This window comes from Anopheles ziemanni, chromosome 2 (assembly GCF_943734765.1).
Source record: "Anopheles ziemanni chromosome 2, idAnoZiCoDA_A2_x.2, whole genome shotgun sequence".
NCBI lineage: Eukaryota > Metazoa > Arthropoda > Insecta > Diptera > Culicidae > Anopheles > Anopheles ziemanni.
In genome coordinates, this window is record NC_080705.1 from 44,813,257 (window position 1) to 44,827,144 (window position 13,888).

The following is a 13,888-nucleotide window of genomic DNA, read 5'->3' on the forward strand; positions in this document are numbered from 1 at the left end:
TAAGCATTCCATCGTTTGAGCTGTGATCAAATTATTGGAAATTCCTTGCAATGGTATAATTTTCTCTGAAAATCAAAACAAATTGATTAGTTCATTCAAAAACATTCTGTAAGAATTAAATCATCCGTTTATTCATTTACAATCCATCAGTTGTCACTCGTTCTCTGCTTTCTAATGGAAACATGGCAGTTTTGAAGCTTCCTGTTTACCTATATACGATCGAAGGAGAATCGAACGAAATCCTTCCAACAATCTGAAGATTTCTAAACAGAAGCTAAACCAATCGTAACTTTACAAAAAGTTTCTCTTTCTGCACAACACATGTGCAGGGTTGTAAAATCACACTATTTGATTAAATGGTACTAAGCTACGGAAAGATGCAAACGTTCGTTATCTGCTAACACAATGCCAATTACCTACCGAATAATTTGGGTTTTTTTCATTTGTGTAGCAAGGCCTTCATAAACAACATTACACGTTTCCTAGTGCCTTTGAAACCTCAAAATAAATGTATGTATCAACAAGCTACTCTCTTCTTCTGCAGAGTACCTGTGAGGATATGTTTAGTTAAAACAAACTTCTCTTTTGTCGTCCGGGATTACCTTTCTTGCATGTAATGTACAGGACACGAAGAAAACTAATAAAGAAATAAATAAAAATAGGAACGGATTCAAAATATTGCTTATAAAGAACCGTTTCCACTAGCCAAGAAGAATGCTTCGAGAATCTCAAATATTTGTTGTGGTAAAACCAGTGGCTTTGAATTGAACGAATCATCAAACGTCTAACATATAATCTATAGTTTATCGCAAAGCAGTTGAGCTGGAACTGCGCCTTGTTATGTTTTATGAGTTTTATAATATTCTTTCTCCATTTGTGATCTACACTATAGCTGCCAGTGGTGTGGAAATTTGCTTAACTTCTAGAATCGTTGCTTTCGCTAAAACTTTCACTGGAATCGTGCCGACTGACGGGGGGCTTTGGTTTATATTCGGTAATGACGACAGTGACCGAGTTGACGGTAACCTCACGAGTCTGGCCGCTGGAACGATCGATGTTTTTAAGCCGGGCGGGATGTTTCGAGCGTTTGTTCTTGCTCTTTGATGCTTTCGTGCTCCCCGGCGACTTGACGTTTGTGCCGGCCGTCTGCCCGGACGCACCAGGGAATGCTTGTGTAGCTGCTTGCTGTGCAGCAAGCGCCGAATTAAGCCGCGGCTTACGTGTGGAAGTACCTGGAACGGAGTAGACTGAAATTAATTATAATGCATCCTTCTCTAAATACGCGGCTCCTAAGGTTAACACAAATGGTTGAAGGAATGGGTTTTATTTAGTTTTGCGCTATTGTATCTTTCCGCGCAGAATCGTCCACAGCCCATGCAGAAAATTTCTCTATTACATTTGCTGGCTTTGTGGATGTCCTTAATTTTAAGGATGCAAGGTTCTAGATATGTCCGATTTGAAAATCATTAGCAAATGCCCACCGCAACAATCATTTGTGAATAATACTTTTCCTTTCGATGCAAGAGTACCTTTTCGCACGTCACACATCAAGCACTTGAAGGCTTCAGCTGTGTTTCGGTACGTACAAACGCTGCAGTCCCAGAAATTTTCTTCCACTACTTTCGATTGACGTTTTGCGCGGCGTACTGGAGATTTGCTTTTATCCATTGCTCTTATGCACCGTTTCAGTACATCACCCCGGTTGTACGGTAATCAGTTGCTTTGCTGGAGTCGTTGCCTTCAAGCTATGTTAATTGTTTGTGCTTCTTGTTCAGTCGAAAGGAACCTCATACCGGACCTATTTTCCACAGTCTGATAAAAGGTGTTGGCAGTTGCGTAGCTATTGTCAGCTTTTAAGATGCTCTCAAACACTTTTTGTTTCTGTACGTCGACATGTTGCTGCCTCAGATTGAGAAACAAACACGATCAACGGCTGCAGTTTTTCTTGTGGTTAAAACAACAATTTTTGTTTTTCTCACTATTTTACACAATCGAAATTAGAAATCGGTATGGTGATGGGAGAATCGCAAGATTCGAAGACTCGATCTCTAAGCGGATTCTAAAAGATTGGACGCCATTGGACGGATTCGGATTAGATTGGAACATCGATTATTTGAGGTGTTCATCCCACTGAATGACACTGATTCCAACCAAGACCTGATTTAGGACTATTGAAAATCTGTTTGGACAGTTTTCAATGCCTGCGATGAACATCGTTTCCTTACGTTAATAGATTTTCATGATCAACAGAACTGGTTAAAATAGTGAACCTCACATCGGAAATATGTGAAAAAAAATTATTACCGAAAAAGCGAGTTATCAGTTGCGATTTGATGGGGATTTAGATTTCGATATTCGATTCTCAGACCGGCATCTACTGGTTTACATCAAGGTGGGTTCTAAGGGAGGTGAGCTCAAAGGCCTGGTCGTGGCAGCCATTTTGAAACTAATTATTGACAATCGTTCCTGGTATTGTTTACCAGCAAAACGATTACGACGCGTTAGCAAGCTGGTTCCAACTTATAACTTTACTGAGGACACAGTTCCATCTACGATATATTGCAAAGTCATCTAGTAAATGAGGTTGGACGAGATGGGTAAAGCGGTTTGGTCGTCTAAAGGCACATATGTTAACACTTTGTTGCTATAATGCTACACGAAACGTGTTTGTCAAAACGACAGTATCTTCTTCATATCGCATTTTTTCAAACTCCATGAGTTATTTTTGCAAAAAAAACACAGGTGAACAGGATAAATACGGCATGTTTACGCTTTTGGAAAGAACTTTGGAAACAACTACTGGAAAATTGTAAACATAAACAAAACCCGGAACGATTGTCAAATTTTTCCTTTATTTTTCTAAAAAAATCAAGGCGATTTGTTCGGGATGAACCCACCTGGATAGCGATCACTTCCCGGTTGACAGAAATTGACATTGTTGCTGGTACTATGTAGTTCCAGCAAGAGTCCCAGCAATCTGCCATGGAAAAACTTGCTGGTACTACATGACAGCTGCAAAAAATTTGAATTTTTGTCAACCGGGTTTGGTTTACATCGCCTCCTGACAGTTTGATGGATTGGGATTCGAGTACGTAGTAGGGATTCGATTGACCCACCACTAGAACGAAGCTGACTGCGAAGGGCATCAACAAGCTTCAAAAACCTTGGTCACATCTAGTGTTGGGTCGTGTGGTACTGTGTTACCCAACACACACAGCACAGTAAAGTGCGGCAACACACACGACACAGAAAAAAATTGTATACCAAATCAACCATAATATAGGAATAAAGTGTATAAACCATTCTTTGGAATTTTGAACATTGACGCCTATCGCGAACGAAGAAGGTTCGCCCGCTAGGCAACTCGAAATATCGTCCTCAAAACGTTCGACACGCGAACAAACGTCCTACTTTTTTGTATGGGGATGAAACAAATGGAGAACGTTTTTCGAGCAATCGCCCTGCTCGTCCTACTCACCATACAAAACTGCTCGATGTTTGTGTCACGGAGGACGTTTTTAAGGACGATTTGCTCGAAAATGCCTAGCGGGTCTAACGGTCGATAAGGCAACCACCCAGCGAACGGCGGTACACTGAATATCGAGCAGTTTTTTGCTTTTTTCTTTCGGACCCCCCGATATCCGCTTAGCGGGGGGTCGGATTACACGCACACAACGTTGAGTCAGAGGTGACACGCACACCAAGCGCGCCAGACAAAAAGAGAGCAAAAACATAGTTGCTCTCGTATTCCGCTCTCTACTATGGCCCCACTCTTTCTCCCAGCTCGTCTTCAATTCTCACCAATGCGTCTTTTTCTACTATTTAGTCGTCATGTTGTCTCGATAGGATAAGTCAGTGCTATAATTGCTCTGGGCTATTTGTCAGTTGCCGATGCCCGAGGTTTAACATCCAATATTAACCTACGAGGAATAGACATCGGTTTCCATGACGTTCAATTCTCTCTCCCATCACGGCGCACCCCGGCTTGCAAAAAATCGAGAGAGAAAGTGCTCTTTCTGTGCCAACTTACGAAAGTACTACTTTTTCGGGCTAGAGTGAGCTTTTACAGCGTGCTCTCAGGAAATACTCTCTCGCTTGCTTACGCTCTTTCTACCGGTTCGCGCTTTGCGCGGTCGTTTCTTTCGTTATTTTGGGTAGCCAGTAGACAAAAAAAAACAAAAGGATGCATTTTGTTTTGAATTCTTATCCGTTTATTCAATCGGATAGCCAAAACTTATTTGGAAATGCACATTTAACCGCGTTGTTACCAGCTTTCGGGCTTAAAACACCAACACTTCTGTTTTTTCTTCTACCACTTCCGCTGGAGTAAATTTCAGTACTGATCTTCAATCCAACGTCCTGGGCCTTCGTAAGCCAACCTGGAGATGACCATTTGTCCTTCTTTCTGAAAACACCAACACAAAATCACAAGTTTTTACTGTTGAAAACGAGCGGACGAACTGTAAGTTCACCGACTGCACAAGTTAGACAATTAGACTGCGCGGCAAAGCCTGCTTTGGCAGTTTTTTACTCGCGCCGCTCGGCCAAAAGTACGCTGTTCATCTGTATTTCTCCCGCACAATTCAACTCATCATTCGATTCTCTCTCGTGCAGGTAAACTTTTGCTCACCTCACCGCGCTTCCCCACCTTTCAGCCAACCGCAACGTACTCCTCGCCTACGAAAGTACACTCTCTTTGCTTGCCGGGACGACTTTGCTCCGCTCAGGTTTAAGCACCGATGGTTTCGCTCATAGCTGTTCGACGTTAATGATATGAATGGTGTATGTGTTCGATGCATGCATGGGGTATTGTTTTGATTGCGGAATGAAATTGCGTGAAGCTAATGGAATGAAATTGCATACATGAAACTAAGTAATTTCTTTATTTGTCGTTTAACTTCCTCTTCTACTTTGTTTTCCGACTTTTTCGCTATAGAATTGAATAAATGAAAGAACAACATTAAATCAACGATTAAAAATAATGAATGGCTATGGGCTGAAATACGGTAGTAATGCGTCTTCACATTAACGCAACCACCGCAATAATGCCGTTAATCGCTCTATGCACGTGTCAGTATGAGTAAAGGACCGTACAGCGATTGCTACTAATTTCAAACTTGATATTTGAAATCAAATTTAAATCTGGAGACCTCTACATTGCTCAGCAATCAGCTGTGTCAATAACATAGAAAACTCAGAGCACATGACAAACAAACATAGGTCCAACAAGAGTAAAAGAGATAGCACATTTGAGGCATGCTCTTTTTGCACACAGCAGAAAGCATTGAAAGAGATTCCTCAACACGCATACAATGCATATGCCTTCAGCTTCACGCACACCATCAACCGGTTTTTACTCCGCATTAGCCGCAATGTATGACTCAATGAGAAAGAAAGCGTCAGGGCATAGTTTCAATAGCAGCTATCTTGTTCTTGTCCACGATAGAGGATCCCTAAGATGGAGTTCTTCCTACCCCTCGCCTGTAAAATGAACTGATTCGAGCAAAACCGTTCGCTGGGTAGTTTTCGCTCCATCATTGTTTGTGACAGTTGGTTGAAAAAGCGTTTACAAACATTTCTAGCAAACTTATGGGAGATATCCGCCAAAATCTTCGCGAAATAGGTGTAACGAACGGACGATGTGTTTCGCTTGTTCGTCTCGACCGAACGAAGGAAGATAGGAAAAAGGAAAACCATACGGTTTTTGAAGGTCAGGACGAAACGGAACATTCGTACCGGATGCATATTTTTTATAGTTTATGATGCCAGAAAGGAGCAAAGATTAGCTTAAACTTACACGCCAAAAGAATTTGGGTCAAGTACGAACGAGATCGTACTTGCGACGCTTGTTAGTTTAGGATGAAGCGAAACACGCGAGAATAGAAGAAAACGGGGATTACCGCTGTTGCGCGCCCATGAGCCCACCCAAGAAAGGCAAAGAACAGATTTACATGTAAACTTTCGGTAACGACCGCGATCGTGGTCCTAAATAAACATAAAAAGGAAAGGACACGACGCGTCGGTACCGAGAGTCTAAGGCAATGCGTGGGATGAATAAACATTACGCAACGACCGACGCATGTGCGCATGCGTTGCGTAATCGTAGCGCAAGGAACGCACCCCATTAGGACCCGCGCAACGACGCGAACGCAACGAAAGCGAGGATAGAATAAGACCGTAAAATTCAGGACTCGCGAGATAACGAACTAAGCTCAAAATTCTCGCATGTTAGAACGAGATCCTCCATCTCGCTTACGATCATTAGAGGATAAGAAGCGTTTTAGTATATAAGCGCTTGAAACTTTTAATAAAGCAGTTATTTTTCAACCGACACTTTAAGACGAAGGAATTTTATTTCGACGAAACTAGGCTCCTTACTCCCAACCTCCTTACGCTAGATCACTTCTCCGTTAGCGGCATGTCGCGCTGCGGACCGGTATCTTCGTAAGTTTCCCAAAGACTTAGAAAATTTTCGAAGGCTTCTCTCCGACGTCGGCCAGTCACGGCTCGGACGGAACTTCAAAATTTGACAAGTCCCCTTTCCCAATCGAACTTAGAAAAATTTCGAAGGTTTCTCTCCGACGTCGGCCAGTCACGGCTCGGACGGAACTTTGAAAATTAGACAAGTTCTATTCCTTTCCCGAACTTAGAGAAAACTCGAAGGCTTCTCTCCGACGTCGGCCAGTCACGGCTCGGACGGAACTTCGAAACTTCGACAAGTTCGATCCCTTCCATCGTCCAGAGGGTTAAGGAAAATCCGTTGGAATTCCTCTCCGTCAGCGGCGTGTCGCGCTGCGGACCGGGTTCCCGATTTGCCTTAACTTGAAGGTTTCGTCATCAAGCGTGGTTTTCTCCGGCGTCGGCCAGTCACGGCCCGGACGGAACCCGTTGATTCCGAAACCATCGGACAACCAAGTGTCTCGTTGGGGAATACTCGCGTGACAGACGACGACGCACTCGGTCGGGTTCACCTTCGCGCCCGGTCGGATAACCGCCTCGTTACAATAGGTAATTGGTAATTCTAGATCACAGTATCCATGGTCTCGTGGATAGAAACTGCTCTTCTGTGTGAAGTCATGGGATATGGATCCTTTTGCTCACCGTGATTGACGAAATTAAGTGTGTTGGTCCGCCTTACAAGGAGACTTCCTCTAGAACATATTTCTAACGCCTCTATTCCTTGTTCTGTTGATGAAACATACATTTGCAGTTTTACCTCACATTCCTGGCTGCTCGAGGGAGGTAAACACAATTTCAACCAACTGTCAAAAATTTTCCCTCGGTTTTTCTCTAGTTACATGGTATGCTGCGACCTATTTTCCATTGGCTTTGGTTAGAACGCTTTTTAGCACGATTGCTATAAATCGCCAAGTGGGAATATCCTAGCCCGAATTTCCAGATGGCTTAGAATGTTTTAGTCGATGGTAATCTTCAATCAGAAATAGGTATCAGAAAAAGAATACACATTTTGGCATCTACCAACGGTCGACCAGAATTCTACGTCACTTACATGTAGGATCTTCTTTTGATATTGTATACCCGGTTGACAAAAATTCAAATTTTTTGCAGCTGTCATGTCAAGTTTTTCCATGGCAGTTTGCTGGGACTCTTGCTGGAACTACATAGTACCAGCAACAATGTCAATTTCTGTCAACCGGGTAGTGTTAATTCAATATTATTGTCCCTCTTAACTGAATGTTCTCGATAGAATTCTAATGTGCTAAGAATTCTAATGTCGGAACGGATAAAAACCAACGAGGTTACTCTAGTCAGAGTTTGAGTTAACACTAAATTTATTTCTAAATTGTAGCTGCTTTTATACCCGAATTTCTTTCTGGTATGGAGTGATGTTTCCATAGATTGTGATAGGGACGGATATTCCCACGCATTGAACGTGCATTGTTCTTATTGGAATAGGAATAGGACTCATTATCCTAGTCCTCTTGGTGTGACAATTGACAATTGACTTAACTGTTTTCCTTCGTTCGCTTCATGCGCGGAACCGCAATCGTGCCACGCATGCCTAAACGTCTCGTTTCCGGTGCATCGTGTCCCTTTCGTTTTATGTGTTTATTTGGGCACACGATCGCACCTGATGCCGAAAGGTTTACATTTTGTCCCGAAAGCTTCTGATTTCGGTTTGTTTGATGAGCCGCAATCTACATGCGACTCGAGCACAACGTTGGTGCAGCAACATTTATTGTTACAAAACATTCTAGACTTTAAGTGGGTATGCATCATATTACAATCTTTCACAATCCTTAGCGATGGCATAAGGTTAAAAACAGAAAATTGAAAAATTTTCCTGGAGTTTTCCGAAACAATGCTTAATATTTTGTGACATTCAATTTCAATTTACTTAAACTGTCAACAATTTTAAAGCATGATAATATACCTTTCCAAAACTGTGCTTGAAATTCGATTCCGGTCATTATTATAGGAGTTACAGACCTTCAAAGTTGATGGATTTTTTTCAATTTTTCACGCAATATTTTCACAAATCTTGACTTTGACGGGCTGTTTCTCAGAACCTGGAAAAACAGAGGATCTAGTTTTTGGGTCATTTCTTTGTTTCATCTTGTAGTTTGAGAAAACATACCTCATTTTTCTGAAATCCAAAAATGAATTTTTGATTTTTATCCCGGCTTCGCTCCATCGTGCATATTCAGCATCATGTGTGGTAAGAAATATATGAAATTCTCATTCAATGAAATATAGGTCGATAATCGTATCGTAAAAATCTGAAGCAGGATAGTGGTTGAACATCACGTAAAAGGGGAAAGACAAGCAAAGTCAATGGCAAAGAATGAAGTTTGGTTTGGTTTGCTTTGAATGTATTAGGTCGCTTTTTCTTGTTCTACAGCTCACAAACCCATCTTTTTATACCCAAAATTCCTATTAATAATGTACCCTACACTAGCATTTTGTCCTGTTAGTACCCTTACCTGTAAAAGTTGAAGTTAATCTTCAAGAGTTGGTGAATCACAATGCGTGTAGAATAATTGAAATGCAAAAAGCAGAAATCTTGCGGCACCTTTCATCTTCTTTGTGTGATTCACTAAGCTTCGTATTATTATGCTCGTTGGGCATTGACGGATCTAGTGGACACAGCATTTACAATCAACTGTTTCATGGTTCCGGAGAAAATACTGTATCAGACAGTGAATTACTAGTATCGGCATTAACTCCCATCCGTCTTTCGTTCATTAGTGACAATTCAGATATCATCTGGATCATGTATATATGGTGCAAAACCAACAGAAATGAACAGTGTAGAGCACTTATAAAATGGATTTAATCCAAATCCTGCGAATTTATCTTATGACTTATATACCAGTGCACTGCACTGTTGGATGAGATTTTTCGAATGCTTGCCTCACATTTCGTACAGAATTGAAGTTAAAAAACTTAAGGTTACTAAAAATTATAAAAACATGTCTTCTTCTTCTTCTTCAATGGCCCGCTCGCAGTTGAGCACGTCGTGCTGACATGGCCTGGTCACCAATCGTTCTCCAGGTAGCTCGGTCCATGGCTGCAGCCCTCCAACCCCGGTCGCATCCGATGTCTCGCAGGTTCTGCTCCACTTGGTCCATCCACCGAGCTCGCTGAGCTCCTCGTCGTCTCGTGCCGGGCGGGGCGCTGGTGAGCACCTTCTTGGTGGGGCATGAGTCCGGCATCCTCATGACATGCCCCAACCAACGAATCCTGCCGGCCTTCGCCACCGTCAGGATGTCCGGCTCGCCATACAGCTCAGCTAACTCGTGGTTCATTCTTCTCCTCCACACGCCCTGCTCGTACACACCGCCAAAGATAGACCGGAGCACGCGCCTCTCGAAGACTGCGAGGGCGTTGGCGTCCTCCGTGAGCAGAGTCCAGGATTCATGCCCATAGAGAACGACCGGTCTTATCAGCGTGCGGTATATGACACATTTCGTGTGGGGGAGAAGCCATCTGGACCGCAGGAGTTTGTGGAGTCCATAGTAGGCACGATTCCCCTGAACAATGCGCCTCCGGATTTCACAGCTCACGTTGTTGTCCGGAGTTACGACAGTGCCGAGGTAGCAAAACTCCTCTACTACCTCAAGTTCGTCGCCGTCCACTGATAACTGCTCCCCAGCCTGGTTCTGTCACTGTCAGAGCCTCCGACGAGCAGGTACTTTGTTTTCGTCGCATTGATCATTAGTCCAATCCTTGCGGCCTCGCGTTTCAGTCGGGTGTACGCCTCGCACACCGTCCTAGTGTTCCGCCCGATGATGTCGATGTCATCCGCGAAGCCGAGGAATTGGAGAGAGCGGGTGAAAATCGTGCCACGGATGTCGAAGCCCGCGCTTCTCATGACACCTTCCAGAGCGATGTTGAATAGAAGGCAGGAGAGTCCATCACCTTGCCTCAGACCCCGGTGAGATTCGAACGGATCCGACAGCATGTTCGAAATCCTCACCTTACACAGCACCCCCTCCATTGTGGCCTCTAGCAGTCGAACCAACTTCTCGGGGAAGCTGTACTGCCGCATGGTCTTCCATAGCTCCTTCCTATCTATGGTATCGTAGGCCGCCTTGAAGTCGATGAAGAGGTGGTGCGTCGGGATCTGGTGCTCCCGGCACTTCTGGAGGATCTGCCGTAGAGTGAAGATCTGGTCGGTGGTGGATTTGCCTCCAACAAACCCAGCTTGATAGCTTCCGACGAAATCTGTAGCAAGGGGCGCGAGTCTGCAGAAGAGTATCTGGGATAGGATTTTGTAGGCGGCATTGAGGACTGTGATGGCTCGAAAGTTGGCACAGTCCATTCTGTCACCCTTCTTGTACACTGGGTGGATGACACCCAGCTTCCAGTCCTCCGGTATCCTTTCCTGCTCCCAGATTTTCACAATTAGCTGGTGCATACTGACGGCAAGCTCTACCGAACCCATCTTGAATAGTTCTGCCACCAGCCCATCGCTGCCAGCTGCTTTGTTCTGTTTCAGCTGCTTGATGGCACTAGTGACTTCGTCCAAAGATGGTGGGAGCACATCGTCATCTACCTCCTGGCTAATGTGCTGCTCAATTCTGTCTGCGCCGCTGCTGGACTCCCCTAGTTCCGCTCCGTTCAGGTGTCCGTTGAAGTAGCACTTCCACCTTTCGATCACCTCTCGCTCGTCCGTAAGAATGTTGCCCTCCTCGTCACGACACATTGCGACGTTTGGCGTGTAGCCGCCTCGTGTCTTCTTCAACATCCTGTAGAACTGGCGAGTTTCCCCCGACTGAGTTAGCTGCTGCATCAGTTGTTCATCCGACTCCTCGAAGCGGCGCTTCTTGCTCTCGAAGAGCCGGGTTTGCTGTGTCCTCAGTCGTTTGTAGTGTTCCACGTTCTGACGGGTTTCGCGCTGCAGCATTCGGGCGCGCGCTGCGTTCTTCTCGGATAGTGCCCGCCTGCACTCGTCATCGAACCACTCTTTCCTCTGGTTACGTGGCTTATGGCCCAGTGTCTGCTCGGCTGTGCTGCTGATGACTCGCTCCACCATACGCCAGTGGTCATCGAGGGACATCGTGGCGGTCGCGTTGTTGTGCGGTAGCGCTTCCTCAAGCGCTGACGCGTATCCCTCGGCAACAGCAGGTGTTCGCAGCCGATCCGTGTTTAGGCGTGGGGTAGGCCGGTGACGCAGTGTATTGACAGCGCAGAGCTTCTGCCGTAGCTTCACCATAACCAGGAAGTGGTCCGAGTCGACGTTTGCGCCCCTGTACGTACGTACGTCGATGATGTCCGAGAAGTGCCTTCCGTCTATGAGAACGTGGTCTATTTGGGAATATGTCTGCTGTGGTGATCTCCAGGTGTAGCTGAAACGAGGTTTGTGCTGGAAGAAGGTGCTACGGATGTTCATGTGCCTCGAGGATGCGAAGTTGATGAGCCGGAGGCCGTTGTCGTTGGTTAGCTGGTGGACGCTAAAGCTACCAATCGTAGGTTTATAGGCCTCCTCTCGCCCGACCTGAGCATTTAGATCTCCGATGACGATCTTCACATCATGTTGTGGGCAGCGGTCGTACTTCCTCTCGAGCTGCGTATAAAACGCGTCTTTGTCGTCATCGCTGCTCCCAAGGTGCGGGCTGTGCACATTAATAATGCTCAGGTTAAAAAAGCGTCCGCGTATCCTCAACCTGCACATCCTGTCGTTGATCGGCCACCATCCGATCACACGCTTCCTCATAGCACCCATAACAAGGAACGCCGTACCGAGCTCGTGCTTGTCTCCACCACTCTGGTAGATCATGCAATCGCTACGGTAGGGGCGCTCCGAGACTCCTTTCCAGCGAACCTCCTGAAGTGCTACTATTTCAAAGCCGCGGGCTCTCACTTCTTCTGCGAGTATTCTGGTACTCCCGGGTGAGGTAAGAGACCTGCAGTTCCATGTACCGAGTTTCCAATCGTAGTCCTTTTTCCGTTGCGAGGGTCGGGCATGATTGGTCCAAATCGGTTTTTCTTCTTGGTAACTTTTCGTTGCAAATGTACAGGGGGTGGCTTGCAAGGCCTCTCCCCCCGCCTCCTATCTCGTCGGTGGAACAACGCATCCTAGCTGTTTTACGTCCCGTAGGATGCCAGGACAGGGTGTACAGCCGCCCCTAACATGGGGAACAGACGCTGGTTCGAGCCGCTCCTAACATGGAGAACAGACGCTCGGGGATGAACTACTAGCAAGTAGCAGTCCATTCCCCCTCTCAATTCAGCCTTGCCGCCCATCCGCCCAAGGGGGTGGGTTTCCCCGTGTACCCAAGCTTGGATATTTAGGCGACAAGTTACCGTTCTGTACGTCGCGGACGTATTGAGTAGGAGTTGGGGAGGAGAGCCTATAGTAGCCTTCAGGAGGCGTCGGATCCAACCCTTTACAGAACATGATAAAAACATGTACAATGACCGAAAAAAAAATGGATTGGAAAATATGTACAAGGAATTTGGTGTTAAAGTAGATGAACCAAGGAAAATGGGTGGAAATAGTACGACGGGAAATGTTTGTCGTCGGGCTTTTTCAAACATTGAACAATTGAGCGTTATTTTGCAAATAGAAACAGAACTTATAGAAAAGTTTCGAAATATTTGAATAGCCATCAACTGTTCACAGCCTTTAAATCCAAAAACTATTAAGCTGGATTTAAACGTTGCATATTAATCTGTGCAGATCTTTGACGTCTACAGATTTCCTTTGTTCTCTCGTACCCATCGTCTGTCAAACATCCCTCCAGATATCCCGAATATCTCGAGGGATGTTGGAAATAGCTAAGGAAAGGCTGTAGACGTCAAACATCTGTGCAGATTAATATGTAACGTCTACGGCTTGCTTTAGTCTATATTGCAAAGACACATACTAGTGATGAGCGGGTCGACCCGAACCTATCGGGTCGGAGCGATCCGTAACCGACCCGGAGCTCTCCGGGTCGAACTCTCGATTCCAACGACTCCGGGTCGACCGGTAGGTGCAGCTGCCCATATGCGAGTTCGACCCGTTGGTTCGGGTCGACCCGTAGGTGCAACGAGTTCGGGTCGACCCGTAGGTGCAACGACTCCGGGTCGACCAGTAGGTGCAGCTGTCCATATGCGAGTTCGACCCGTTGGTTCGGGTCGACCCGAACTCGTTGCACCTACGGGTCGGAATCGATTCTTCTAGGGACGGACTCGATTCCGGGTCGATCCGTGAAAAGAATCGTAAGACTCATCACTAACACATACATGTTCTACATACATAATTACAATTGGTATAAAACGCCTTCTACTGTCCATAAAGTTCTTGCGCATGTAGATTAAATTGTCGTGGAGTAATAATTGTAAGACACACGGTAAGTCACTGAATTAGTTCCTAACCGTGCGTTTACACGGACTTGCGACATTTCTGCGACCGGGTTTTCTGCGACCGATTTGTGCT

At 45.3% G+C, this 13,888-nt stretch overlaps 1 protein-coding gene across 2 annotated transcripts; it reads right to left on the reverse strand.

Moving 5' to 3' along the window:
• Positions 1-1,991, reverse strand: LOC131288647 (YY1-associated factor 2). 2 transcript variants are annotated; one of them, XM_058317802.1, is made up of 2 exons: positions 1,530-1,991; positions 1-1,247 (listed from the first exon to the last, which is right to left on the reverse strand). In XM_058317802.1, the coding sequence occupies exons 1-2, from the start codon at positions 1,666-1,668 to the stop codon at positions 916-918; spliced, it is 471 nt and encodes a 156-aa protein (XP_058173785.1). In that variant the 5' UTR covers positions 1,669-1,991; the 3' UTR covers positions 1-915. The 2 variants fall into 2 exon arrangements, with proteins under 2 accessions (XP_058173785.1, XP_058173795.1); XM_058317812.1 differs by having other exon boundaries at positions 5-1,232.
• Between the last annotated feature and the right edge of the window lie 11,897 nt (positions 1,992-13,888).

What these genes read in the sequence shown, in the direction of transcription:
- LOC131288647 (XM_058317802.1), bottom strand. Translation starts at nt 1,668, where the DNA reads ATGGATAAAAGCAAATCTCCAGTACGCCGCGCAAAACGTCAATCGAAA. An exon ending in GATGTGTGACGTGCGAAAAG is followed by an intron (nt 1,248 to 1,529) that starts GTACTCTTGCAT and finishes AATTAATTTCAG; the next exon opens with TCTACTCCGTTCCAGGTACT.